This window comes from Ostrinia nubilalis, unplaced genomic scaffold (genome assembly GCF_963855985.1).
Source record: "Ostrinia nubilalis unplaced genomic scaffold, ilOstNubi1.1 SCAFFOLD_42, whole genome shotgun sequence".
Lineage (NCBI taxonomy): Eukaryota > Metazoa > Arthropoda > Insecta > Lepidoptera > Crambidae > Ostrinia > Ostrinia nubilalis.
In genome coordinates, this window is record NW_026973580.1 from 72602 (window position 1) to 99227 (window position 26626).

The window sequence follows — 26626 nt, forward strand, 5'->3', positions numbered from 1 at the left end:
AGGTAGGTAATTATTGTGTAAAGTCTTCGATAGAAACAGTCATTATAATTAACGAAATTTGTGCGGCCCTGAAAAGGGCCTTTTGTGTATTTGTGATCGTTTTGCGATCATCCTCGTAGCGTCGTAGTTGCGCCAACAACAAGCAGCGCGGCGATGATGATGCGCCACACGACGACGATTCAGCAGCAGCGGTTGGTTTAACCACCGAAACCGTACAGGGTGCGACCTTGACGCTTCAGAGCGTAGACGACGTCCATGGCGGTGACGGTCTTCCTCTTGGCGTGCTCCGTGTAAGTGACGGCGTCACGGATCACGTTCTCGAGGAACACCTTCAGCACACCACGCGTCTCCTCGTAGATCAGACCGGAGATACGTTTCACGCCACCTCTGCGAGCGAGACGACGGATGGCGGGCTTGGTGATACCCTGGATGTTGTCACGGAGCACCTTCCTGTGGCGCTTGGCGCCTCCTTTTCCCAGACCCTTTCCTCCCTTACCGCGACCGGTCATCTTGCTTGATTTGGTTTAGTGGTTTCGATTTACACGTGCGCACACCGATAGTGTGTGCGAGAGACGATTACTCGAACGAGACTGTGCCCGAAACTAGGCAGAGCCTGACTTTTATATCATTCGTAAAGCGAACGAGGGGCGGGCGGCAGCGGGGGGGCCATGTCTTCTCTCACTCTCGCGTGTGCGAGCGCTAGTGCGACAGAGACGGAGTATCGTTGATGATTTTACATTAAAATAAGTACGTATGTTATTTTTATATTATGTTATTATTATATTAAGTAATAATTAATAAATTCCATTGAATTAAAAACAAATTAATGGCAAAGAAAAAGGGGTTCCGTCTCGCTCTCGCATAAAATAATGCGTCACCACTCACTCGCACGACAGAGATGGAAATATTCAACACATTCTCTCTCTCTCTCTCGCTCGCTCGCTCTACGTGTTATATTTTTCTTAAAAAAAAATAAATAAAATCATCAATATCAATTAAATAATTATTTGTGTAGGTAATGATCCGGGAGCCAGTTCATGCAGGCAAATGTAAGTAACATAAAACTGAAATTTTGTAATTATAGAAAAAAAAAAAAAAAAATACTATCGAACAGCTCACAATATAGGCCTACTATTATCATTTTGTTTCTCTTTCATTCATATTCAATTTGCGTTGATTGTTGCGTGCGTGCTCATTTACTAGATAATTATTATAGTGTTAAATAATTTATTGATCGGCATAAATAATATTATAAAGTGAGTAAGTAAGTATGTATGTATGTATGTACACATTATGGAGTGTGTAATAAAATGTTAAACTCGGACTCGTCATCGACAGAAACTTGTGTTGGTGGACACACACATTAAGAATCATATGCGGCCCTGAAAAGGGCCTTTTTTGTGTTTGTTTGATGCGCGCGTATCCTCCTCGGACGACAGCGGCGGCGCAGAGCAAAGTCGAGCGCGAAGCACTTAGGCGCGCTCTCCTCTGATCCTGCGCGCCAGCTGGATGTCCTTGGGCATGATGGTGACGCGCTTGGCGTGAATCGCGCACAGGTTGGTGTCCTCGAAGAGGCCCACCAGGTAAGCCTCGCTGGCCTCCTGGAGCGCCATGACGGCGGAGCTCTGGAAACGCAGATCGGTCTTGAAATCCTGAGCGATTTCACGCACGAGACGCTGGAACGGCAACTTGCGGATCAAGAGCTCAGTGCTCTTCTGGTAACGACGAATCTCACGGAGGGCCACGGTACCGGGCCTGTAGCGATGGGGTTTCTTGACGCCACCGGTGGCGGGCGCACTCTTGCGAGCGGCCTTGGTGGCCAGCTGCTTCCTCGGGGCTTTACCACCGGTCGACTTACGAGCGGTCTGCTTGGTACGGGCCATTGTACGTAAACGTAAAACAACTTTTCACAAATGCAAATTTTACAAGAGAGCGGAGCGGCGCGTCGTTCGACGTACGATCCTATAATAAAACATGTACGCGCGCGCCACGCCGTATTTATAGCCGACGATGTATACGCCTCTCTTTCTCACTGCGTGCGCGCTCTCTCTCTCGCTCGCACGTTTTTTTTTTTTTTTTCATTCGCGTTTCAAAAATTCAAAATTGTTTATACACACATAGATGTAAGTAGTTTCATTTCTTATAAAATACTACTACATAATAAATACTAACGAACGAAGCCTCCTTTCAGGCGTATAAATTTGCCTGTGCCAGGATAATAACTATGTAGTAAGAAGTGTTATGTGTATTTTCCACTCAAAATCAACAACAAAGCAATAATTATCAGGTATTTAAATACCTATTCTAGGCTAACTAATTAATTATTCTACGACAAATTATTTATATTTTTGCGTTTTGAGTTTTCCTCTAGCCGGATATATTGTGTGAGAGTTTCTTTTTGGAAATTCAAAATATTGATTGATTGATTATATAAGTACAAAAATGATACAAATATTTTATTTAAACAGTGAGTCTGCAGTTATACGAGTACGTGTGTGAAAAGTATTATTTCTTAATTTAATAAGTACTCGCTTAGTTTATTAACTTCATAGTTCGTTCATAATTAATTTATATTTTTTCCTGTTATCTGCGAAAATTAAAATAATGTAGGTATTGTGTTGATTGATTCTAATTTACCTTCGATATTTTATAGGAGTCATTGTTGTTTTTAGTTGACGATATTATATTTTTTTCTCTAGTTTGCTCACTCTTCACTGACAAGCACAATCTGATACGTAGACAATTATTAATTATTCACAATGCTTACTATAAGCGAACAATAAATAAATAAGCTGTTTTATAAGTAGGTTAAGTAGGTAGGTAAGGTACATAACATTTATTTACGTGACACGCCATCGACAAGAAACTTTTCAATTTATGATATGCATTTTGTGGCCCTGAAAAGGGCCTTTTGTTTTTGTGTCGTGGTTGTGTTTGGTGTAAAACACCGACAACACGAACGACGACGACGACGAAGCGCTGCCAATTCACTTGGAGCTGGTGTATTTGGTGACGGCCTTTGTGCCTTCACTGACGGCGTGCTTGGCGAGTTCACCGGGCAGCAGCAGCCTGACGGATGTCTGCACCTCCCTCGACGTGATCGTGGAACGCTTGTTGTAGTGAGCCAGACGGGAAGCTTCGGCGGCGATGCGTTCGAAGATGTCGTTCACGAACGAGTTCATGATCGACATGGCCTTGCTGGAGATACCGGTGTCGGGGTGGACCTGCTTCAGCACTTTGTAGATGTAGATGGCGTAGCTCTCCTTCCTCTTGTGCTTCTTCTTCTTCTTGTCAGTTTTGGAGATGTTCTTCTGAGCCTTGCCTGACTTCTTGGCGGCCTTGCCACTTGTCTTGGGCGGCATGATTGTTTAATGGGATAACGACGATAATAATGTATATCAGCTTACAACAACTCGACCGTGCCGAGAGTGACGAGCGAATGTGTAAATTTTTCGGTAGATTGGGGTTTACCTCAGTTACTGTCAGTTCAAAAAGCGACCGCAACGCGGTGTCACTTCGACCAATAGTGTCGTCGCATTAACATGATATTTCTCTCTCGCTCTGTGCCGTCTCGCTCATAACACATTACGGTCTGTGTTGTTGATGGGTGCGACGAGCGAGTGAGTGAGATGGCGATATGTGAGGAGCGTTTCTCTCGCTCACTCAACTCTCTAGTTTGGTTTCAGTTTTATAATAATAATAATAAAAAAAAAAATGTATGTATGTATGTAGGTAGGTAGGTAGGTAGGTAGGTACGTACGTACGACATAAAAAATATTATGCAAGTGCATTACGAGTAATGTAGATTTACATTTTCTCTCTGTCTTTCTTTTCTCTCACGAAACGCAAAGCGCAAGCAAGATTTTAAAATTAATTTTAATAATATATAAAAAAAAAAAAAATATATATATCAATAGATCAATCGCATCACGTTATAAATACTAAAATATTTTTCTTAAGGATTTTTCATGCTCAAACTCGAATCTACCTATGTATTTACGTACGGGTATATTTTGTCTCTCTCTCATAATTAGGCATTTATTTATTTTGTCTGTTAACCATCATGCCGACTTTTTCAGACAATCAATAAATTATTCATTATATTGTGTAGTGATAGTATTTATTATTGTATAGTGTAAGAAGAGATTTGCACTCGTGTCAATCGTCAAGAAACATTTCATAAATACTCAGAATCATATTGCGGCCCTGAAAAGGGCCTTTTTGTTTGAAGAAACGTGCACACACGTTTCGTTCGGTCGTGTCTCGATCATCAATATGTATACAGCAGCAGAGTGCAGCATACATAAATGATGCGAAAACGCGGCGGCGATTTATGCCTTCTTCTCGGTCTTCTTGGGCAAGAGCACGGCCTGGATGTTGGGCAGCACACCACCCTGGGCGATGGTGACGCCGGAGAGGAGCTTGTTCAATTCCTCGTCGTTGCGTATCGCCAGTTGTAGATGTCTCGGGATGATCCTGGTCTTTTTGTTGTCACGAGCCGCGTTACCGGCCAACTCGAGCACTTCAGCGGCCAGGTACTCCATGACGGCGGCCAGGTACACGGGCGCACCGGCACCGACACGCTCGGCGTAATTGCCCTTACGCAGAAGCCTGTGGATACGACCGACGGGGAACTGGAGACCGGCACGGTTGGACCGGGACTTTGCCTTTCCCTTGACCTTGCCACCCTTGCCGCGACCCGACATGTTGTTGTAGTTTGTAGAGAAATAAATCAACACACAAAGTGAACGTGTAACGACGAGCGCGCGTCGAGACTGTCTGTGTCAATTTTTTTTTTTTTTTTTTTTTTTTTTTGAAGGGACGCGCGCTGGTAGCTTGAAGAGCTTTTCCAACTTCACCGGGCAGAGTGGCGAGTACAGAAGGTACTCTAGCCGTTTGGCGATCGTCGGTGCGCGTGCCGACGAGGCCGAGTGTGGGCTTCGCGAAGCGAAGCCCAGGCTCGTCCGCGTCGGTCGCAGACCGACGTTCGCGATCGGGCCGTATCGAGCGCATAAGGCGCCCGATCAGTGGCGAACCCAACTAGAGGGTTGCCCTCCGCGGTGTTGGACCAAAGTCCAGCCTACGGCGGGCTCACTCTAGTGGGCCCGATCGAGGGGACTACGGACGCGGCCTGAGGGCGCCACGGTAGGCTCGGACCTCGGCTCAGGCCGTGTCCGGGGGACGGATAGGGGAGAACCGGCCCGGTACATGTCTGTACCGTCCGAAATGGAAAGCAGGGCCTCGTACTCGCCGGCGAGTACGGTGTAACGAGCTACTGTGTTGTGGAGTAGTTGGCGTGCTTAAGGCAGTGATGTCTGTGTTCAGAAATTCGGTAATAGGATCGTCCGGGTCGTCTAGGACATGCCTAGGTCGTCGGTATTGGGCAGCGACATCTTTCTGGGGTGTATACGTGGCGGCGCTAACGATAAGAGGGTTCTTGTGGTTGATCGCTTTATCAAAGTAGCGGCGAGAGGCTTCTTTCATAAAGTGATCAATCGATGGGATCTCGAAATCTCTATGGAGATTCGTATTACGCACGAACCACGGGGCGTCCGCGGCTCGGCGTAAGAATTTGTTTTGGAGGGTCTGGAATTTCTTAAGGTCTGTGCAGGAAGTGTGAGCAAACACCGGACTGGCGTAAGTCAACACTGGACGGATGCAGGTTTTGTAAATTGTCAACTTATTTCTAAGTGACAATTTACTTTTCCTTCCAACTAGGTGGTAGAGTCGGTGGATGTAGTGGTTCGCACGGCTCAAGACGCGTCTGAGGTGCGGAGCGAACGATAATCTCTGGTCGAGGGTGACACCTAAGTACTTGGCCTCACTTTTCCAAGGAATAGTTTGGTCAAATAAGGTGAGATGGGTGGGGACGTTAGGACGAGTGCGAACCGGAGGACGTTTCGCAGACAAAGCCCTAGAAAAGTACACTGCTGCACTTTTTTCGGGATTTACCTCGATACGCCACTTCCTGAACCATTCGCCTAATTGTGTGACTGCGCGTTGGAGCGCCAAGATGACGTAATTCCGATTACGTCCGGACTTGTAGAGTGCGGTGTCGTCCGCAAACAGGGCTAAATCCGTATTCGGATATTTGGGGATGTCATTGACGTACAATGAAAAGAGGATGGGCGAGAGCACGGAGCCCTGGGGGACTCCGGCTCTAATGGGGCGGGGGGAGGAGAGGGAGCCATCTACTCGGTAACGAAAGGTGCGATTCGATAAAAAGTCACGTAAGATGTGCACGAGACTGTCCGGCACACCGAGTTCGTAAAGCTTGTAAATCAAGCCATTGTGCCAGACTTTATCGAATGCCTTCGCTACGTCGAAGAATAGCACTCCTGTCCCTACGGGTGGCTTAGCAGTGAGGCCGCTAAGTATGTGCTCCGTTAAGCGGTGCACCTGTTGTACGCAGGAATGTGAGGCGCGGAAGCCAAACTGTTCGTTTATTAAGAGATTATTAGAAAAAACATAATCTCTTAATCGAGAGACAATTATACGTTCGTATAACTTACCCATGGTCTTTAAGAGACTGATGGGTCTGTAGCTTGTGGGGTCAGCCAGTTTCTTACCGGGCTTCGGGATGCCAATGACTTCTGCCTCTTTCCACGCGTCGGGAAAGATGCAGTGAGACATGGCCGCGTTGAAAATAGCAACCAAGAGGTATACTAGGGGGGCGGGCAGGGCGCGTAAGACTCTATTAGAGATACGGTCCGGGCCGGGGGCTTTGTTGGGACGGAAACCTTTGATTATCGTTCGCACCTCGTCGACGTTGGTCGGGTCTAGGGTTGTGGTCGGAGGGAGGGCGGCTCTACGTTCGACTTCGCTGTCCACCATGCGGAGGTGGGCAGAGTCTACTGGGAGGGTACTGGGGGAGCACTGTGCTTCTAGACTGTCGGCTAGACATTCGGCTTTGGCGTCGTCGTCAAACGCAAGCGTTTGATCGGGACGTAAAAGCGGTGGCGTGGACGCTACGGTGTCAGACTTAAAGGCTCTCGTCAACTTCCAATAGGCTTGGTGAGATGGCGAGATTTCTTTAAGTAGATCATCCCACTGATTGTTACGGAGTTCCGCGATACGAGCCTTGACAGCGCGCTGTAAGGAACGTAAGCGGACTCTGTTTTCCTCGGTTGGATAAGCGTCATAATCGCGAGTGGCTGCGTTCTTTGCCCTCAATAGTTCTCGCGCATCGTCCGGCAACCTGAGACGGTGGTTAGCCATCGCAGGCACTTTCCTAGACGAGTCGCCGATGGCGACCGAGATGTGACTAGTGAGCGCATCGATCGCGTGAATAGTTTCGTGAGGCGAAACTATATCGTCGGGGATTGAGGACAGTTGTGGGCTCTGACAGTTCCCAAGTTTTACCTTGAGTTTGTCCCAGTCCACAATTGTCTTCATAGTGGGTGTAGACTCAGGAGAGCCTAGTTGTAGTACGACCGGGCGATGGTCAGAAGTGAGCGCGTGCATGGTTTCTATAGAGTGTAGGCGGAGGCCTATATTCTTTAGAATTGCCATGTCCAGAATGTCGGGCCGATGCTCGACATTGTAAGGATAGTGAGTGGGCGTCATAGGGACTAAGATGTCAAAGATGAGTTCCTCAGAGAGTTCGCTTAACATGTTGCCATTGGCAGTGGATGTTACGCAACCCCAATGAGTGTGTTTGCTATTAAAGTCGCCGCCAAGAATGACTGCACTATTCATAGCAAAGAGGGCCTGAAAGTCGCTCCTTAAGGGAGTCTTGTTCGGGGAGAGGTAAACCGAGCCGATGAGGATGGGCTCGTGTCCAGTCATGGCTAGCCGACAGAGTGAGACTTCTAGGTTAGAGAGAGAAGGGGGATCGACTAAAGCACAGTGCAGAGAACGCTTATAATAAATAAGCGTGCCGCCGCCACGTGTGGGCCTATCGTGTCTAATGATATTGTAGTTCGCTATCCTAGGATTGCGAATAGAGGGTGTTAGGAGGGTCTCTTGAACCAGAAAGATGTCGACCTGGTGGTCGGTAAGGAACTGAGTAACCTCGTCCTTCTGCTGTCTAAGACCGTTAGCGTTGAAAAATGCTAAGGTGATTGACCGGGGTTTGATCCTAGCGGTGGGATTAGCCATTACGGAGCGTGGAAAGAGGAGATAGCGTAGCAAAAGTCTACGTGTTCGGCGAGGATAGTTAACCTATCCATGATGTTGCCTTCGCCATTAGTCGCGCGCAGTTTTGCGGCGATCACAAACATCTCGCCGACATTAATTTGGCCAAAGAAGTCTCTGACCAACTTAATGTCAGCCGCAGGTGAATGTGAAGGCTGGGGCTTGGCCTGAGGGGCCGGGACTTTGTGGGCTGGTGCCTTAGGGGCAGGGGGACTTGGGTTAGGCGCCTGTTGGGTAGGTGCCTTTGGCGTAGCCTTAGGGGCTGGATGGGGTTGAGGAGCCTGCTGGGGCGCGGGAGGGGCCACAGCTGTTTGGGTGGGTGTGGGAGTAAGGCTGGCAGCCTGGGTGTAGGCCAGAGGCCTAGCCCAAGCATTGGGCCTGTTGGGGCGGAGGCTAGGAGCCTCACTTGCTACCGCAAAGTTGCGAGTAGCATTGATCTGCCTGGGGGCAGAGGGGATGGGGGCACGCGGCTGAGTGCGTGGAGCCCGGGGACAACCGCGATAATTCGCAGGATGACCCTGGCTACCACACAGTATGCAGCTCGGTGGTTCGGTGGCTGTGGCCTTGTCACGGACACAGTCGGCTGTGCCGTGATCGCCTAGGCACTTGACGCACCTAGGACGGGCGTGACAATTACGGGCAGCGTGCCCGTAATGTTGACAGCGGTGGCACTGGCCGGGAGCGCCGCGCTTTCGGGGTGGCTCAACTTTGAGCCCGGAGATGAAGCAAACCGTTTTCAAATTGAAAATCGATTTCGCTTCGTTGGAATAGTCCAAGACTACTTGGACAAGGTCAAATGGTTCACGTGTACGAGTCCTGTACAGACGGTGAACCTGTTTGACGGGAAAGTTTTGTGCCTTGAGGTCGGCCAAGATGGAGGCGGAGTCTAGCTCCTTGGGAAGGCCACGGATAACAACCCGCAGCTCCCTTTCCTCCTCGCGAGGGAAGGTATGATAACCGATACGGTTTTCATCAAGGAATCGAGTTAGGGCTCGGTGCTCGTCCGAGGTGGACAAGGACACCTTAATGCCTACATTGCACGACTTAGCGTGCGAGAAATTGATGTGGCGCTCCTTGAGCGCGCCGGAAATTTTGTTCCAGGACGCCTTGTCCTGGACAAAGACTGGGGGGACTCTGGCAGTCCGGCCGGTGCTCGACTGCGAGCCGGAGGGCTGGGAAGATTGCGAGGGCTGGGATAGGCCCGAGTTGGCCTTCAGCGCCTTCGCAGGGGGGGAAGGAGGGGGAGAGGCCGCGGATTTGCGGGTCCTCTTCGGACGACTGACGGTGGTGAAGCCACCGTCATCGGCGTCTGAGACAGAGTCACATTCCATGTCCCTACTGGGGGCATGGGATTGGTGATCTATCACAATAGAGTGCTCGTTCGTGAGCGGGATTGGTAGCGGGGCCGAGTTAGGATCGCACATGGCGTCCTCGGGACATGACGGGGAAGCAGGCTCCTCATAGACGGAGCTTGCGAGGGATTTTGCCCGTATGTGGGCTTTAAACCCGGAGAGAACCTCCGGGTGAGTGGCCCGGAGGAACTTTAATAGTTCCTCCGTGTCCATGGCATGGAGGGTGTATTCGCGACGCGTGAATCTACACCGGTTCGCAAGTCGCAACCACCGAGAAGAGCCGGCAAGAAACTCGGTGGTTATAGCGGTGTGTAAGTCCCGCACAGTCGGTGTAAACCGAGCGGGGTGTGTCGGAAAAGTGTGCCCTAACCAATGTAACTACGTCGCAACGTAGCAACGCCGCGACGTAGGGTGAGTACCTACTCCTAGCAGTCCTTCAGGAGGGCCCCGGTCGCAAAAACAACCAGGGATACGCTCCTTCAGGGATGGAAAATAGGGAGGGGTAGGGGGGGTCACGCCCGGCAGTGAAAAGACTGTGAAACCGAGTGTCTCAAGGGCGAGGAGGAACGCCTCACCCTCTCAAACGTGCCTTCCAGGAGGCCAAGGTTCACAGCCTAATATACCGGCGGCGGCAGGAAATTTCAGCGCCTTGAAAAGGCACTGTCGGTCGCTCCCAATCGAACCGAACCGCCTTTAGAAAGGCGTTTAACTACGCTTGTTCGTTATCACCGTTAGGTATCCCAAGCGCAGCCGCGGGCAAGCCACGTAATTGTGACAAAACACCACAGAAACAAGACTCGCAGAGCGAGGGCGATAAGCTCGACGAACTCGGAGCGCAGCGCATGCGAGCGGGCGGGCGAGGCGGAGCGCACGTCCGTACCGTGCGAGCGATGCGAAGCGAATCCTGACTGGGTCTGTGTCAATTTTTTTTTTTTTTTTTTTTTTTTTTTTTTTTTTTTTTTTTGAAGGGACGCGCGCTGGTAGCTTGAAGAGCTTTTCCAACTTCACCGGGCAGAGTGGCGAGTACAGAAGGTACTCTAGCCGTTTGGCGATCGTCAGTGCGCGTGCCGACGAGGCCGAGTGTGGGCTTCGCGAAGCGAAGCCCAGGCTCGTCCGCGTCGGTCGCAGACCGACGTTCGCGATCGGGCCGTATCGAGCGCATAAGGCGCCCGATCAGTGGCGAACCCAACTAGAGGGTTGCCCACCGCGGTGTTGGACCAAAGTCCAGCCTACGGCGGGCTCACTCTAGTGGGCCCGATCGAGGGGACTACGGACGCGGCCTGAGGGCGCCACGGTAGGCTCGGACCTCGGCTCAGGCCGTGTCCGGGGGACGGATAGGGGAGAACCGGCCCGGTACATGTCTGTACCGTCCGAAATGGAAAGCAGGGCCTCGTACTCGCCGGCGAGTACGGTGTAACGAGCTACTGTGTTGTGGAGTAGTTGGCGTGCTTAAGGCAGTGATGTCTGTGTTCAGAAATTCGGTAATAGGATCGTCCGGGTCGTCTAGGACATGCCTAGGTCGTCGGTATTGGGCAGCGACATCTTTCTGGGGTGTATACGTGGCGGCGCTAACGATAAGAGGGTTCTTGTGGTTGATCGCTTTATCAAAGTAGCGGCGAGAGGCTTCTTTCATAAAGTGATCAATCGATGGGATCTCGAAATCTCTATGGAGATTCGTATTACGCACGAACCACGGGGCATCCGCGGCTCGGCGTAAGAATTTGTTTTGGAGGGTCTGGAATTTCTTAAGGTCTGTGCAGGAAGTGTGAGCAAACACCGGACTGGCGTAAGTCAACACTGGACGGATGCAGGTTTTGTAAATTGTCAACTTATTTCTAAGTGACAATTTACTTTTCCTTCCAACTAGGTGGTAGAGTCGGTGGATGTAGTGGTTCGCACGGCTCAAGACGCGTCTGAGGTGCGGAGCGAACGATAATCTCTGGTCGAGGGTGACACCTAAGTACTTGGCCTCACTTTTCCAAGGAATAGTTTGGTCAAATAAGGTGAGATGGGTGGGGACGTTAGGACGAGTGCGAACCGGAGGACGTTTCGCAGACAAAGCCCTAGAAAAGTACACTGCTGCACTTTTTTCGGGATTTACCTCGATACGCCACTTCCTGAACCATTCGCCTAATTGTGTGACTGCGCGTTGGAGCGCCAAGATGACGTAATTCCGATTACGTCCGGACTTGTAGAGTGCGGTGTCGTCCGCAAACAGGGCTAAATCCGTATTCGGATATTTGGGGATGTCATTGACGTACAATGAAAAGAGGATGGGCGAGAGCACGGAGCCCTGGGGGACTCCGGCTCTAATGGGGCGGGGGGAGGAGAGGGAGCCATCTACTCGGTAACGAAAGGTGCGATTCGATAAAAAGTCACGTAAGATGTGCACGAGACTGTCCGGCACACCGAGTTCGTAAAGCTTGTAAATCAAGCCATTGTGCCAGACTTTATCGAATGCCTTCGCTACGTCGAAGAATAGCACTCCTGTCCCTACGGGTGGCTTAGCAGTGAGGCCGCTAAGTATGTGCTCCGTTAAGCGGTGCACCTGTTGTACGCAGGAATGTGAGGCGCGGAAGCCAAACTGTTCGTTTATTAAGAGATTATTAGAAAAAACATAATCTCTTAATCGAGAGACAATTATACGTTCGTATAACTTACCCATGGTCTTTAAGAGACTGATGGGTCTGTAGCTTGTGGGGTCAGCCAGTTTCTTACCGGGCTTCGGGATGCCAATGACTTCTGCCTCTTTCCACGCGTCGGGAAAGATGCAGTGAGACATGGCCGCGTTGAAAATAGCAACCAAGAGGTATACTAGGGGGGCGGGCAGGGCGCGTAAGACTCTATTAGAGATACGGTCCGGGCCGGGGGCTTTGTTGGGACGGAAACCTTTGATTATCGTTCGCACCTCGTCGACGTTGGTCGGGTCTAGGGTTGTGGTCGGAGGGAGGGCGGCTCTACGTTCGACTTCGCTGTCCACCATGCGGAGGTGGGCAGAGTCTACTGGGAGGGTACTGGGGGAGCACTGTGCTTCTAGACTGTCGGCTAGACATTCGGCTTTGGCGTCGTCGTCAAACGCAAGCGTTTGATCGGGACGTAAAAGCGGTGGCGTGGACGCTACGGTGTCAGACTTAAAGGCTCTCGTCAACTTCCAATAGGCTTGGTGAGATGGCGAGATTTCTTTAAGTAGATCATCCCACTGATTGTTACGGAGTTCCGCGATACGAGCCTTGACAGCGCGCTGTAAGGAACGTAAGCGGACTCTGTTTTCCTCGGTTGGATAAGCGTCATAATCGCGAGTGGCTGCGTTCTTTGCCCTCAATAGTTCTCGCGCATCGTCCGGCAACCTGAGACGGTGGTTAGCCATCGCAGGCACTTGCCTAGACGAGTCGCCGATGGCGACCGAGATGTGACTAGTGAGCGCATCGATCGCGTGAATAGTTTCGTGAGGCGAAACTATATCGTCGGGGATTGAGGACAGTTGTGGGCTCTGACAGTTCCCAAGTTTTACCTTGAGTTTGTCCCAGTCCACAATTGTCTTCATAGTGGGTGTAGACTCAGGAGAGCCTAGTTGTAGTACGACCGGGCGATGGTCAGAAGTGAGCGCGTGCATGGTTTCTATAGAGTGTAGGCGGAGGCCTATATTCTTTAGAATTGCCATGTCCAGAATGTCGGGCCGATGCTCGACATTGTAAGGATAGTGAGTGGGCGTCATAGGGACTAAGATGTCAAAGATGAGTTCCTCAGAGAGTTCGCTTAACATGTTGCCATTGGCAGTGGATGTTACGCAACCCCAATGAGTGTGTTTGCTATTAAAGTCGCCGCCAAGAATGACTGCACTATTCATAGCAAAGAGGGCCTGAAAGTCGCTCCTTAAGGGAGTCTTGTTCGGGGAGAGGTAAACCGAGCCGATGAGGATGGGCTCGTGTCCAGTCATGGCTAGCCGACAGAGTGAGACTTCTAGGTTAGAGAGAGAAGGGGGATCGACTAAAGCACAGTGCAGAGAACGCTTATAATAAATAAGCGTGCCGCCGCCACGTGTGGGCCTATCGTGTCTAATGATATTGTAGTTCGCTATCCTAGGATTGCGAATAGAGGGTGTTAGGAGGGTCTCTTGAACCAGAAAGATGTCGACCTGGTGGTCGGTAAGGAACTGAGTAACCTCGTCCTTCTGCTGTCTAAGACCGTTAGCGTTGAAAAATGCTAAGGTAATTGACCGGGGTTTGATCCTAGCGGTGGGATTAGCCATTACGGAGCGTGGAAAGAGGAGATAGCGTAGCAAAAGTCTACGTGTTCGGCGAGGATAGTTAACCTATCCATGATGTTGCCTTCGCCATTAGTCGCGCGCAGTTTTGCGGCGATCACAAACATCTCGCCGACATTAATTTGGCCAAAGAAGTCTCTGACCAACTTAATGTCAGCCGCAGGTGAATGTGAAGGCTGGGGCTTGGCCTGAGGGGCCGGGACTTTGTGGGCTGGTGCCTTAGGGGCAGGGGGACTTGGGTTAGGCGCCTGTTGGGTAGGTGCCTTTGGCGTAGCCTTAGGGGCTGGATGGGGTTGAGGAGCCTGCTGGAGCGCGGGTGGGGCCACAGCTGTTTGGGTGGGTGTGGGAGTAAGGCTGGCAGCCTGGGTGTAGGCCAGAGGCCTAGCCCAAGCATTGGGCCTGTTGGGGCGGAGGCTAGGAGCCTCACTTGCTACCGCAAAGTTGCGAGTAGCATTGATCTGCCTGGGGGCAGAGGGGATGGGGGCACGCGGCTGAGTGCGTGGAGCCCGGGGACAACCGCGATAATTCGCAGGATGACCCTGGCTACCACACAGTATGCAGCTCGGTGGTTCGGTGGCTGTGGCCTTGTCACGGACACAGTCGGCTGTGCCGTGATCGCCTAGGCACTTGACGCACCTAGGACGGGCGTGACAATTACGGGCAGCGTGCCCGTAATGTTGACAGCGGTGGCACTGGCCGGGAGCGCCGCGCTTTCGGGGTGGCTCAACTTTGAGCCCGGAGATGAAGCAAACCGTTTTCAAATTGAAAATCGATTTCGCTTCGTTGGAATAGTCCAAGACTACTTGGACAAGGTCAAATGGTTCACGTGTACGAGTCCTGTACAGACGGTGAACCTGTTTGACGGGAAAGTTTTGTGCCTTGAGGTCGGCCAAGATGGAGGCGGAGTCTAGCTCCTTGGGAAGGCCACGGATAACAACCCGCAGCTCCCTTTCCTCCTCGCGAGGGAAGGTATGATAACCGATACGGTTTTCATCAAGGAATCGAGTTAGGGCTCGGTGCTCGTCCGAGGTGGACAAGGACACCTTAATGCCTACATTGCACGACTTAGCGTGCGAGAAATTGATGTGGCGCTCCTTGAGCGCGCCGGAAATTTTGTTCCAGGACGCCTTGTCCTGGACAAAGACTGGGGGGACTCTGGCAGTCCGGCCGGTGCTCGACTGCGAGCCGGAGGGCTGGGAAGATTGCGAGGGCTGGGATAGGCCCGAGTTGGCCTTCAGCGCCTTCGCAGGGGGGGAAGGAGGGGGAGAGGCCGCGGATTTGCGGGTCCTCTTCGGACGACTGACGGTGGTGAAGCCACCGTCATCGGCGTCTGAGACAGAGTCACATTCCATGTCCCTACTGGGGGCATGGGATTGGTGATCTATCACAATAGAGTGCTCGTTCGTGAGCGGGATTGGTAGCGGGGCCGAGTTAGGATCGCACATGGCGTCCTCGGGACATGACGGGGAAGCAGGCTCCTCATAGACGGAGCTTGCGAGGGATTTTGCCCGTATGTGGGCTTTAAACCCGGAGAGAACCTCCGGGTGAGTGGCCCGGAGGAACTTTAATAGTTCCTCCGTGTCCATGGCATGGAGGGTGTATTCGCGACGCGTGAATCTACGCCGGTTCGCAAGTCGCAACCACCGAGAAGAGCCGGCAAGAAACTCGGTGGTTATAGCGGTGTGTAAGTCCCGCACAGTCGGTGTAAACCGAGCGGGGTGTGTCGGAAAAGTGTGCCCTAACCAATGTAACTACGCCGCAACGTAGCAACGCCGCGACGTAGGGTGAGTACCTACTCCTAGCAGTCCTTCAGGAGGGCCCCGGTCGCAAAAACAACCAGGGATACGCTCCTTCAGGGATGGAAAATAGGGAGGGGTAGGGGGGTCACGCCCGGCAGTGAAAAGACTGTGAAACCGAGTGTCTCAAGGGCGAGGAGGAACGCCTCACCCTCTCAAACGTGCCTTCCAGGAGGCCAAGGTTCACAGCCTAATATACCGGCGGCGGCAGGAAATTTCAGCGCCTTGAAAAAGGCACTGTCGGTCGCTCCCAATCGAACCGAACCGCCTTTAGAAAGGCGTTTAACTACGCTTGTTCGTTATCACCGTTAGGTATCCCAAGCGCAGCCGCGGGCAAGCCACGTAATTGTGACAAAACACCACAGAAACAAGACTCGCAGAGCGAGGGCGATAAGCTCGAGGAACTCGGAGCGCAGCGCATGCGAGCGGGCGGGCGAGGCGGAGCGCACGTCCGTACCGTGCGAGCGATGCGAAGCGAATGTGTCAATTTTTGTTGAGCGCAGAATATTTATAACGGCGCGCGCAAACCCATTAGTGGGGCGAACGTTTCACTGTCAGAAAGAGATAGATAGATATGCACGTCTCGCGCGAAATTTTCAGAAAGAGACACACTTGTCTTTCTCTTTCACTCGCTTCGCGTTGGTTTGTGACAGACCGTGCTGATATAAACGGGAGAAAAAAAAAAAAAAAAAAAAAAGTGTTTTTCCTTTTCACTTGGTTAATTAATTTGATTTTTTTTTTTTTTCTCTATGTAGGCAGATGTATGTGTGGTATAAAACGCGTTTCTTTTGGGTAATGGAAAAAAAAAAAAAAAAAAAATTAAACGTCAGTGTCAAGCGCCGGCACCCGGCAGACAGGGCAGTCGGGCGGCGGGATTCTGGTGATTATTATAAAAAGTTGTGAAAGTTGAATGATAATAGGTATATTGTGTTATCATTTTGCCGCTGAAATGGCGAAAAGTGAACGACGACGCGCATCAAATGCAAGACAAGTTATAAGTTAACTCAGGTGGCTACTTGTTGTTGTTGTTATTCGTTAATTCAGTTAGTTGTGTGTGTTGTGCGGTAAAAGCAAGTAAATTGAGAGCGATTTAAACGATAAATGATTATGTGTGCGAACAAACAAAGTGCCAAAGTGATGCGTGTGATGTTGTTGTGGTATCATACACAGATACCTAAATGTGGTTTCTCCGTTCATAATTTCAGTTGGTGGTGCGTGAACAATGTGTGCTGCTGCTGCTGCTGGTGCTGGTGCTGGTGGTGTGGCGGGCGTGCGGGCGGGCGGTCGCTGTCTGCGGCGGCGGCGGCGGCGGCGGCGGCGGCGGCGGCGGCTGGAGGCCTCCGCCGCCCTCTCGCCGTCGTCGGCCGAATATTATCATGAACCGAACGGAACGATGCGATGGGGTGAGTGAGTGTTATTATTAATTAGTTAATTACCCGACTGCGCCAGAAGGAGGGTGGGTTATGTTTTTCGAGTGTAAAACAAAAAACCCAACGGCGTGTAAAAAAAGGAATTTAAAAAAAAAAGATAAAAACAAGACAACTTGTGCCCGTTTCCCATATTCTAATAGGTTTCTATTCCAAATCCGGATTTCAACTGTCAAATTTAATTCAGTTTTAGATAAAAAAATTTTACACATTACTATTAATTAAAGTCTTATAAAAATAATAAACCGAACAGTTATTTTTAAACAAAAACATATTATTGATGTTCGACAGTTGACGGACAGATTTGGATTGGGATTGAATTTATCATAAACAAATTAATGCATTCGGAGGCACCAATGACTAATTAATTATTATGTTGGTGATAAATGTATTTGATGCCTCCGACTGAATTTGTGAACTCTTAACTAAGTTGCCTTGTTTTTATTATATTTTTATTAGTTATTTTTTAATTATTGTTTTAGATTGAATCGATAACTCATAATAATAATTTTTGTGTGTTACTCTCTTGTGAACGTTACCTTGTTGGTGATCAAATAAATAATATTGAAATAGTTGTTGATGCATAAAAGATGCATGTAGTGTGGTGTGTGTGGGTAGATAGGGGGTGCCTATATTATGTATACCTATATTAATTATTTAGTAATTAATGTGTTTGTTTTTCAGGACAGCAAGCAGCGGAGAGCAGGACTCGGCCTGCCTGCCTGCCTGCCTGCCTGTCTGTCTGCCTCTGTATTTAAAATGTGACTCGTCTATCGCAAGAAACACATGTAAGTACATGTTTGAATTATTTGTTAGCCCTGAAAAGGGCTTTTTAAAACTTTCGACGCTCCTCGCTGCAACCGCAGCCTCAGCCTCGGCCGTTGTTATGATGATGATGATGGGGTGTGTCAGTAGTACCACCACCAACACCACCATTACCCACGACAACACTGGCGGGCGTATGGGCGACACAACAAGTTGCTGCTGCTGGCTGACGCGCGCGGCGGCGGCGGCGGCTTACTTCTTGCCGGCGGACGCCTTCTTGGCCGCGGGCTTGGATTTCGGTGTTGCGGCGGCCTTCTTCGGTTTGGGCGCCTTGGGTTTCTTGGTTGGCGGTTTGGCGGTCTTCTTGGCCTTCGGCGCAGCGGCGGCCTTACCCTTGGCGGCGGCGGCGGGTTTCTTGGCGGCGGGCTTCTTCTTCGCGGCGGCCGCCTTCTTGTCCTTGGTGGCGGCGGAGGGCTTCGCCTTCGAGGGCGACGATGCGGCGCTCGAGGCGGCGCCCTTCTTCGCCTTGCCGGCGGCCGACGCGGCCGTCACCTTCTTGGACTTGGCCGACGCTGCGGCGGCGCCCTTGGCGGGCTTGCTCGCCGCCGGCTTCTTGGATGCCGCAGATTTGGATTCCAATTTGAACGAACCGGAAGCGCCCTTGCCCTTGGTCTGGATCAAAGCGCCGGACTCGACGGCGCTCTTCAGGTACTTCCTGATGAAAGGTGCCAATTTTTCAGCGTCCACTTTGTACTGAGCCGCGATGTACTTCTTGATGGCCTGCAGCGAGGAACCGCTGCGCTCCTTCAACTCTTTGATGGCGTTGTTCACCATCTCGGACGTCTTCGGGTGGGTGGGCTTCGCTTTCGGCTTCTTAGCTCCTCCGGTCGCCGTCGCCTTGGGTTTCTTCGCGGGCGTCGCCGGAGCCGGTGCCTCGGATGCCACTGCTGTGTCTGCCATTTTTCTTTTTGTTATTTTGACTGTTTACGTGAACGAATCAAAACAATTAATTTCAGACGATGCTGCTGCTGGAACGCGACGAGCGAGCGAAACAACGAACGTACGTACTGCGACTGCGCGCGCGCGGAACGAGAGAAAAGAGGATGGATAGAGCGGTGTGTTAGAGCGGGACAAAACTTACGGTGCGAAACGACGCGTCATGGCAATACCGTAAGGAGAGCCTCTCTGTAGCTAGATGTTTTCTCGTACGAACACTTGAAACTTTTCACTAGCATGCATCTGAAAAAAATTAGTTTCGCGAAAAATTATTCAACATATTAGAGAATTTAACGCGTCACCGACATCTCCTATAGTGCCCCCGTGCGTCTGTGATGTATATGTCACTGTATGAATCACGATTCGAACGCTGCACGCGTTTATTTTCAACATTGCCAACCGGACCGACCGAGGGTCGTGTTTAAATGTTGTTTTTCTCCATTTATACGGTTATGATCGATATTTTTTCATGGACAAATTGAAAGCGAACATCCCAACGACCATACGCATCGATGAATCGTCAATATTGGTATCGCTTCGGACCGTATTTATCGCAATAGACTCGGGGGTCGTAAAACATGAACGGCGGCCTCTCCTGTGTCGTTTGTTAGGGCAGGCGATCTCGTAGTCGTACGAACTACCTATGTTATGCTATTAAAATAATTGTAAATGTATCGATTGTGCCATTATAATATGAACATAATAAAAAAAATTAATTTTTCACATCGAGTCACGATAATTATTTTGACGAAAGCGCCGCCCGCCATCTACAGCCGTCGTACCTTTCACAGACAGTGGGACGCGGGCTAGTGAAGATTCTTGCACGTCCATGTAAATAAACAAAATAATTTTACTGGGCACCTTATGCGTACTAGTAACAAAAAAAAAAAAAAAATACGTTATATATGGTACCTACACATAATAACATTATTTATTTTTTATTCCGCAGGGAGGAGTGTGGTACATACGCGGTGATGAAGATTCTCGCCGCGCTGCCGCCGCAGATTGATGGCGAACGAATCGAATCCACCAACGACGAGGCTTCACAGGTGCGACAGTAATATTTTATTATAATAATGTATTTATTATTTTCACATAAATTTTGCTGTTGTATTATTTAATCTATATGAGTGATAATATGAAATGAAACATTGGTATAATGTATAATTATTATGTACCTACTCTAAAGACGTTTTATGACATTGACGCACTTATTTATAGTAATTGTTATTACAAATAAAATTTGTTTGACTTATTTAATATATTTTTTTACAAAACCCCATTTTTATACTTTCCACGATATTATTCCATAGCCCCGAAACGAAACGTTCCAATACCATTCCATTCCCGTGCCCCCCGTAACATAATTATTGTGTAATGATGATGGATGAAAGAAGTACCTACATACATTTATTTTCTCAAACTCTTCTTATTTGCATAGTACAGGCAGGTAGGTACATTATATTAATATGTATTTATGTGCTGGCGGCACCTAGGATAGGATAAATTTATGTGTGTGTGTGTGCGTGCGAGGTGTGCCATGCCATGTGAGAGCAATAACAGGAATTATTATCTATTATTAATATATTATAATATAATATAGGTAGGTAATTATTGTGTAAAGTCTTCGATAGAAACAGTCATTATAATTAACGAAATTTGTGCGGCCCTGAAAAGGGCCTTTTGTGTATTTGTGATCGTTTTGCGATCATCCTCGTAGCGTCGTAGTTGCGCCAACAACAAGCAGCGCGGCGATGATGATGCGCCACACGACGACGATTCAGCAGCAGCGGTTGGTTTAACCACCGAAACCGTACAGGGTGCGACCTTGACGCTTCAGAGCGTAGACGACGTCCATGGCGGTGACGGTCTTCCTCTTGGCGTGCTCCGTGTAAGTGACGGCGTCACGGATCACGTTCTCGAGGAACACCTTCAGCACACCACGCGTCTCCTCGTAGATCAGACCGGAGATACGTTTCACGCCACCTCTGCGAGCGAGACGACGGATGGCGGGCTTGGTGATACCCTGGATGTTGTCACGGAGCACCTTCCTGTGGCGCTTGGCGCCTCCTTTTCCCAGACCCTTTCCTCCCTTACCGCGACCGGTCATCTTGCTTGATTTGGTTTAGTGGTTTCGATTTACACGTGCGCACACCGATAGTGTGTGCGAGAGACGATTACTCGAACGAGACTGTGCCCGAAACTAGGCAGAGCCTGACTTTTATATCATTCGTAAAGCGAACGAGGGGCGGGCGGCAGCGGGGGGGCCATGTCTTCTCTCACTCTCGCGTGTGCGAGCGCTAGTGCGACAGAGACGGAGTATCGTTGATGATTTTACATTAAAATAAGTACGTATGTTATTTTTATATTATGTTATTATTATATTAAGTAATAATTAATAAATTCCATTGAATTAAAAACAAATTAATGGCAAAGAAAAAGGGGTTCCGTCTCGCTCTCGCATAAAATAATGCGTCACCACTCACTCGCACGACAGAGATGGAAATATTCAACACATTCTCTCTCTCTCTCTCGCTCGCTCGCTCTACGTGTTATATTTTTCTTAAAAAAAAATAAATAAAATCATCAATATCAATTAAATAATTATTTGTGTAGGTAATGATCCGGGAGCCAGTTCATGCAGGCAAATGTAAGTAACATAAAACTGAAATTTTGTAATTATAGAAAAAAAAAAAAAAAAATACTATCGAACAGCTCACAATATAGGCCTACTATTATCATTTTGTTTCTCTTTCATTCATATTCAATTTGCGTTGATTGTTGCGTGCGTGCTCATTTACTAGATAATTATTATAGTGTTAAATAATTTATTGATCGGCATAAATAATATTATAAAGTGAGTAAGTAAGTATGTATGTATGTATGTACACATTATGGAGTGTGTAATAAAATGTTAAACTCGGACTCGTCATCGACAGAAACTTGTGTTGGTGGACACACACATTAAGAATCATATGCGGCCCTGAAAAGGGCCTTTTTTGTGTTTGTTTGATGCGCGCGTATCCTCCTCGGACGACAGCGGCGGCGCAGAGCAAAGTCGAGCGCGAAGCACTTAGGCGCGCTCTCCTCTGATCCTGCGCGCCAGCTGGATGTCCTTGGGCATGATGGTGACGCGCTTGGCGTGAATCGCGCACAGGTTGGTGTCCTCGAAGAGGCCCACCAGGTAAGCCTCGCTGGCCTCCTGGAGCGCCATGACGGCGGAGCTCTGGAAACGCAGATCGGTCTTGAAATCCTGAGCGATTTCACGCACGAGACGCTGGAACGGCAACTTGCGGATCAAGAGCTCAGTGCTCTTCTGGTAACGACGAATCTCACGGAGGGCCACGGTACCGGGCCTGTAGCGATGGGGTTTCTTGACGCCACCGGTGGCGGGCGCACTCTTGCGAGCGGCCTTGGTGGCCAGCTGCTTCCTCGGGGCTTTACCACCGGTCGACTTACGAGCGGTCTGCTTGGTACGGGCCATTGTACGTAAACGTAAAACAACTTTTCACAAATGCAAATTTTACAAGAGAGCGGAGCGGCGCGTCGTTCGACGTACGATCCTATAATAAAACATGTACGCGCGCGCCACGCCGTATTTATAGCCGACGATGTATACGCCTCTCTTTCTCACTGCGTGCGCGCTCTCTCTCTCGCTCGCACGTTTTTTTTTTTTTTTTCATTCGCGTTTCAAAAATTCAAAATTGTTTATACACACATAGATGTAAGTAGTTTCATTTCTTATAAAATACTACTACATAATAAATACTAACGAACGAAGCCTCCTTTCAGGCGTATAAATTTGCCTGTGCCAGGATAATAACTATGTAGTAAGAAGTGTTATGTGTATTTTCCACTCAAAATCAACAACAAAGCAATAATTATCAGGTATTTAAATACCTATTCTAGGCTAACTAATTAATTATTCTACGACAAATTATTTATATTTTTGCGTTTTGAGTTTTCCTCTAGCCGGATATATTGTGTGAGAGTTTCTTTTTGGAAATTCAAAATATTGATTGATTGATTATATAAGTACAAAAATGATACAAATATTTTATTTAAACAGTGAGTCTGCAGTTATACGAGTACGTGTGTGAAAAGTATTATTTCTTAATTTAATAAGTACTCGCTTAGTTTATTAACTTCATAGTTCGTTCATAATTAATTTATATTTTTTCCTGTTATCTGCGAAAATTAAAATAATGTAGGTATTGTGTTGATTGATTCTAATTTACCTTCGATATTTTATAGGAGTCATTGTTGTTTTTAGTTGACGATATTATATTTTTTTCTCTAGTTTGCTCACTCTTCACTGACAAGCACAATCTGATACGTAGACAATTATTAATTATTCACAATGCTTACTATAAGCGAACAATAAATAAATAAGCTGTTTTATAAGTAGGTTAAGTAGGTAGGTAAGGTACATAACATTTATTTACGTGACACGCCATCGACAAGAAACTTTTCAATTTATGATATGCATTTTGTGGCCCTGAAAAGGGCCTTTTGTTTTTGTGTCGTGGTTGTGTTTGGTGTAAAACACCGACAACACGAACGACGACGACGACGAAGCGCTGCCAATTCACTTGGAGCTGGTGTATTTGGTGACGGCCTTTGTGCCTTCACTGACGGCGTGCTTGGCGAGTTCACCGGGCAGCAGCAGCCTGACGGATGTCTGCACCTCCCTCGACGTGATCGTGGAACGCTTGTTGTAGTGAGCCAGACGGGAAGCTTCGGCGGCGATGCGTTCGAAGATGTCGTTCACGAACGAGTTCATGATCGACATGGCCTTGCTGGAGATACCGGTGTCGGGGTGGACCTGCTTCAGCACTTTGTAGATGTAGATGGCGTAGCTCTCCTTCCTCTTGTGCTTCTTCTTCTTCTTGTCAGTTTTGGAGATGTTCTTCTGAGCCTTGCCTGACTTCTTGGCGGCCTTGCCACTTGTCTTGGGCGGCATGATTGTTTAATGGGATAACGACGATAATAATGTATATCAGCTTACAACAACTCGACCGTGCCGAGAGTGACGAGCGAATGTGTAAATTTTTCGGTAGATTGGGGTTTACCTCAGTTACTGTCAGTTCAAAAAGCGACCGCAACGCGGTGTCACTTCGACCAATAGTGTCGTCGCATTAACATGATATTTCTCTCTCGCTCTGTGCCGTCTCGCTCATAACACATTACGGTCTGTGTTGTTGATGGGTGCGACGAGCGAGTGAGTGAGATGGCGATATGTGAGGAGCGTTTCTCTCGCTCACTCAACTCTCTAGTTTGGTTTCAGTTTTATAATAATAATAATAAAAAAAAAAATGTATGTATGTATGTAGGTAGGTAGGTAGGTAGGTAGGTACGTACGTACGACATAAAAAATATTATGCAAGTGCATTACGAGTAATGTAGATTTACATTTTCTCTCTGTCTTTCTTTTCTCTCACGAAACGCAAAGCGCAAGCAAGATTTTAAAATTAATTTTAATAATATATAAAAAAAAAAAAAATATATATATCAATAGATCAATCGCATCACGTTATAAATACTAAAATATTTTTCTTAAGGATTTTTCATGCTCAAACTCGAATCTACCTATGTATTTACGTACGGGTATATTTTGTCTCTCTCTCATAATTAGGCATTTATTTATTTTGTCTGTTAACCATCATGCCGACTTTTTCAGACAATCAATAAATTATTCATTATATTGTGTAGTGATAGTATTTATTATTGTATAGTGTAAGAAGAGATTTGCACTCGTGTCAATCGTCAAGAAACATTTCATAAATACTCAGAATCATATTGCGGCCCTGAAAAGGGCCTTTTTGTTTGAAGAAACGTGCACACACGTTTCGTTCGGTCGTGTCTCGATCATCAATATGTATACAGCAGCAGAGTGCAGCATACATAAATGATGCGAAAACGCGGCGGCGATTTATGCCTTCTTCTCGGTCTTCTTGGGCAAGAGCACGGCCTGGATGTTGGGCAGCACACCACCCTGGGCGATGGTGACGCCGGAGAGGAGCTTGTTCAATTCCTCGTCGTTGCGTATCGCCAGTTGTAGATGTCTCGGGATGATCCTGGTCTTTTTGTTGTCACGAGCCGCGTTACCGGCCAACTCGAGCACTTCAGCGGCCAGGTACTCCATGACGGCGGCCAGGTACACGGGCGCACCGGCACCGACACGCTCGGCGTAATTGCCCTTACGCAGAAGCCTGTGGATACGACCGACGGGGAACTGGAGACCGGCACGGTTGGACCGGGACTTTGCCTTTCCCTTGACCTTGCCACCCTTGCCGCGACCCGACATGTTGTTGTAGTTTGTAGAGAAATAAATCAACACACAAAGTGAACGTGTAACGACGAGCGCGCGTCGAGACTGTCTGTGTCAATTTTTTTTTTTTTTTTTTTTTTTTTTTTTTTTTTTTTTTTTTTTTTTTTTTTTTTTTCGGACGGACTATGCTGATAGCCGTGAGCGGCTTTTTCAGCTTCACCGGACAATAGGTGAGCGCAGATGGCTCTCAACCTCAAAATTTAAGCAACGAGCCTAAGGGCGCCCCCGAGTGGGGCTCGAACCTCGGCCTAGGGCGTTGCTGGGGGACGGTAGCCTAACGTAGGTTTGGGGAAAGAAGCGGCCCGGCACGTGCCGATACCGCGAGAAAAAGGGACGGGTCGAAGGGGACCGCGGCGCGAGTCCTCGCCGGCGAGGACGGTAGATCGGTTGGAGTGGAGTGGTGCTAGTTTTCGCGAGCTGTTGGGCGGCCTCGATGGCTAGGGTGATGTCGTCGTCGGGATCGCTGAGGGCGTTCCTGGGACGACGTCTGCGCGGGGGGGTGGGGAGGTCCGGCGAGTAGTTCGCCGCCCCGGAAATGAGGGGGTTCGGGTGGGACGTGGCAGAGTCAAAATAGTTCTCAGATAATTGCTTGAGGTACGACTTAATAGTCGGTAACCCCAAGTCAATATGGAGATTTTCATTACGCAGGTACCACGGGGCTCCCGTGGCCTTGCGCATGAACCTATTCTGGAGGACTTGTAACCTATGGATGTGGGAGGGGGCGATGTGTGCAAACACTGGGCCTGCATACGTGAAAATGGGACGAATGCAAGTCGTGTAAATTCTCAACTTATTTCTAAGCGACAATTTACTACGACTGTTTAGAAGACAGTGGAGGCGACCTAGAGCGAAGGACGCTCGGTCGCGAACGGTTTTCACATGTTCGCGGAAGGTTAACCCTTTGTCAAGAGTGACGCCGAGATACTTAACCTTCTTTGTCCATGGAATGGGACGATCGAACATAGTGATCGATTTGTGCGTGGGAGGGAATTTGCTATTGCGAGCAAAGATGATGGCGGCGCTTTTATCGGGATTGACCTCGATACGCCATTTCCTAAACCACTTGCCGAGGACGTCGGCAGTGTTTTGGAGGGTCTTGACTATGTGGGCTGCCCGGCGGGACGTACAGTAAATGGCTGTATCGTCCGCAAAGAGGGCGGTGTGGGTTGTAAGCGGCGATGGCTTAAACCTCGGGAAGTCGCTAGTGAAGAGCGAGAAGAGGAGAGGCGAGAGCACGGACCCTTGGGGGACTCCGGCTCGTATGGGGTGCGGGGGGGACAGTGTCCCATCCACTCGGTAGCGGAAAGAGCGATTCGACAAAAAGTCTCGTATGATGTGCACGAGACGGTCTGGCACTCCGATGTTGTAAAGCTTATATAATAAGCCGTTGTGCCACACCTTGTCGAAGGCTTTCGCCACGTCGAAGAAGAGAGCGCCTGTTTTGTAGGGGGCGTTCCTGCTGTAAAAACCAGCTAACGAGTGCTCGACGATGCGATGCACTTGTTGGACGCAAGAGTGTTTGGCTCTAAAGCCAAACTGCTCGTTGGGAATGAGACTTT

The 26626-nt window shown here is 49.0% G+C and overlaps 7 protein-coding genes and 1 long non-coding RNA gene across 8 annotated transcripts; 1 reads left to right on the forward strand and 7 right to left on the reverse strand.

Moving 5' to 3' along the window:
- Nucleotides 1-17: 17 nt before the first annotated feature.
- Nucleotides 18-20981, reverse strand: LOC135087515 (uncharacterized). The gene is made up of 3 exons (XM_063982234.1): nucleotides 20549-20981; nucleotides 1533-1903; nucleotides 18-509 (listed from the first exon to the last, which is right to left on the reverse strand). The coding sequence occupies exons 1-3, from the start codon at nucleotides 20844-20846 to the stop codon at nucleotides 198-200; spliced, it is 981 nt and encodes a 326-aa protein (XP_063838304.1). The 5' UTR covers nucleotides 20847-20981; the 3' UTR covers nucleotides 18-197.
- On the reverse strand, nucleotides 2548-3671 carry LOC135087512 (histone H2B). The gene has a single exon (XM_063982231.1). The coding sequence runs from the start codon at nucleotides 3360-3362 to the stop codon at nucleotides 2988-2990; it is 375 nt and encodes a 124-aa protein (XP_063838301.1). The 5' UTR covers nucleotides 3363-3671; the 3' UTR covers nucleotides 2548-2987.
- On the reverse strand, nucleotides 3922-4787 carry LOC135087514 (histone H2A). Its single transcript, XM_063982233.1, has one exon. The coding sequence runs from the start codon at nucleotides 4704-4706 to the stop codon at nucleotides 4332-4334; it is 375 nt and encodes a 124-aa protein (XP_063838303.1). The 5' UTR covers nucleotides 4707-4787; the 3' UTR covers nucleotides 3922-4331.
- On the forward strand, nucleotides 16849-19358 carry LOC135087517 (uncharacterized). Its single transcript, XR_010260859.1, has 3 exons — nucleotides 16849-16951; nucleotides 17660-17763; nucleotides 18757-19358. It is a non-coding gene; the product is annotated as an uncharacterized LOC135087517 (long non-coding RNA).
- Nucleotides 17788-18760, reverse strand: LOC135087507 (histone H1B-like). The gene has a single exon (XM_063982226.1). It carries the CDS (start codon nucleotides 18698-18700, stop codon nucleotides 17993-17995), a length of 708 nt encoding a protein of 235 aa, XP_063838296.1. The 5' UTR covers nucleotides 18701-18760; the 3' UTR covers nucleotides 17788-17992.
- Nucleotides 20982-21594: 613 nt separating the features above from the next.
- On the reverse strand, nucleotides 21595-22393 carry LOC135087510 (histone H3). The gene has a single exon (XM_063982228.1). It carries the CDS (start codon nucleotides 22218-22220, stop codon nucleotides 21810-21812), a length of 411 nt encoding a protein of 136 aa, XP_063838298.1. The 5' UTR covers nucleotides 22221-22393; the 3' UTR covers nucleotides 21595-21809.
- A 491-nt stretch (nucleotides 22394-22884) lies between these two features.
- On the reverse strand, nucleotides 22885-24008 carry LOC135087511 (histone H2B). The gene has a single exon (XM_063982229.1). It carries the CDS (start codon nucleotides 23697-23699, stop codon nucleotides 23325-23327), a length of 375 nt encoding a protein of 124 aa, XP_063838299.1. The 5' UTR covers nucleotides 23700-24008; the 3' UTR covers nucleotides 22885-23324.
- A 250-nt stretch (nucleotides 24009-24258) lies between these two features.
- On the reverse strand, nucleotides 24259-25351 carry LOC135087513 (histone H2A). Its single transcript, XM_063982232.1, has one exon. The coding sequence runs from the start codon at nucleotides 25041-25043 to the stop codon at nucleotides 24669-24671; it is 375 nt and encodes a 124-aa protein (XP_063838302.1). The 5' UTR covers nucleotides 25044-25351; the 3' UTR covers nucleotides 24259-24668.
- Between the last annotated feature and the right edge of the window lie 1275 nt (nucleotides 25352-26626).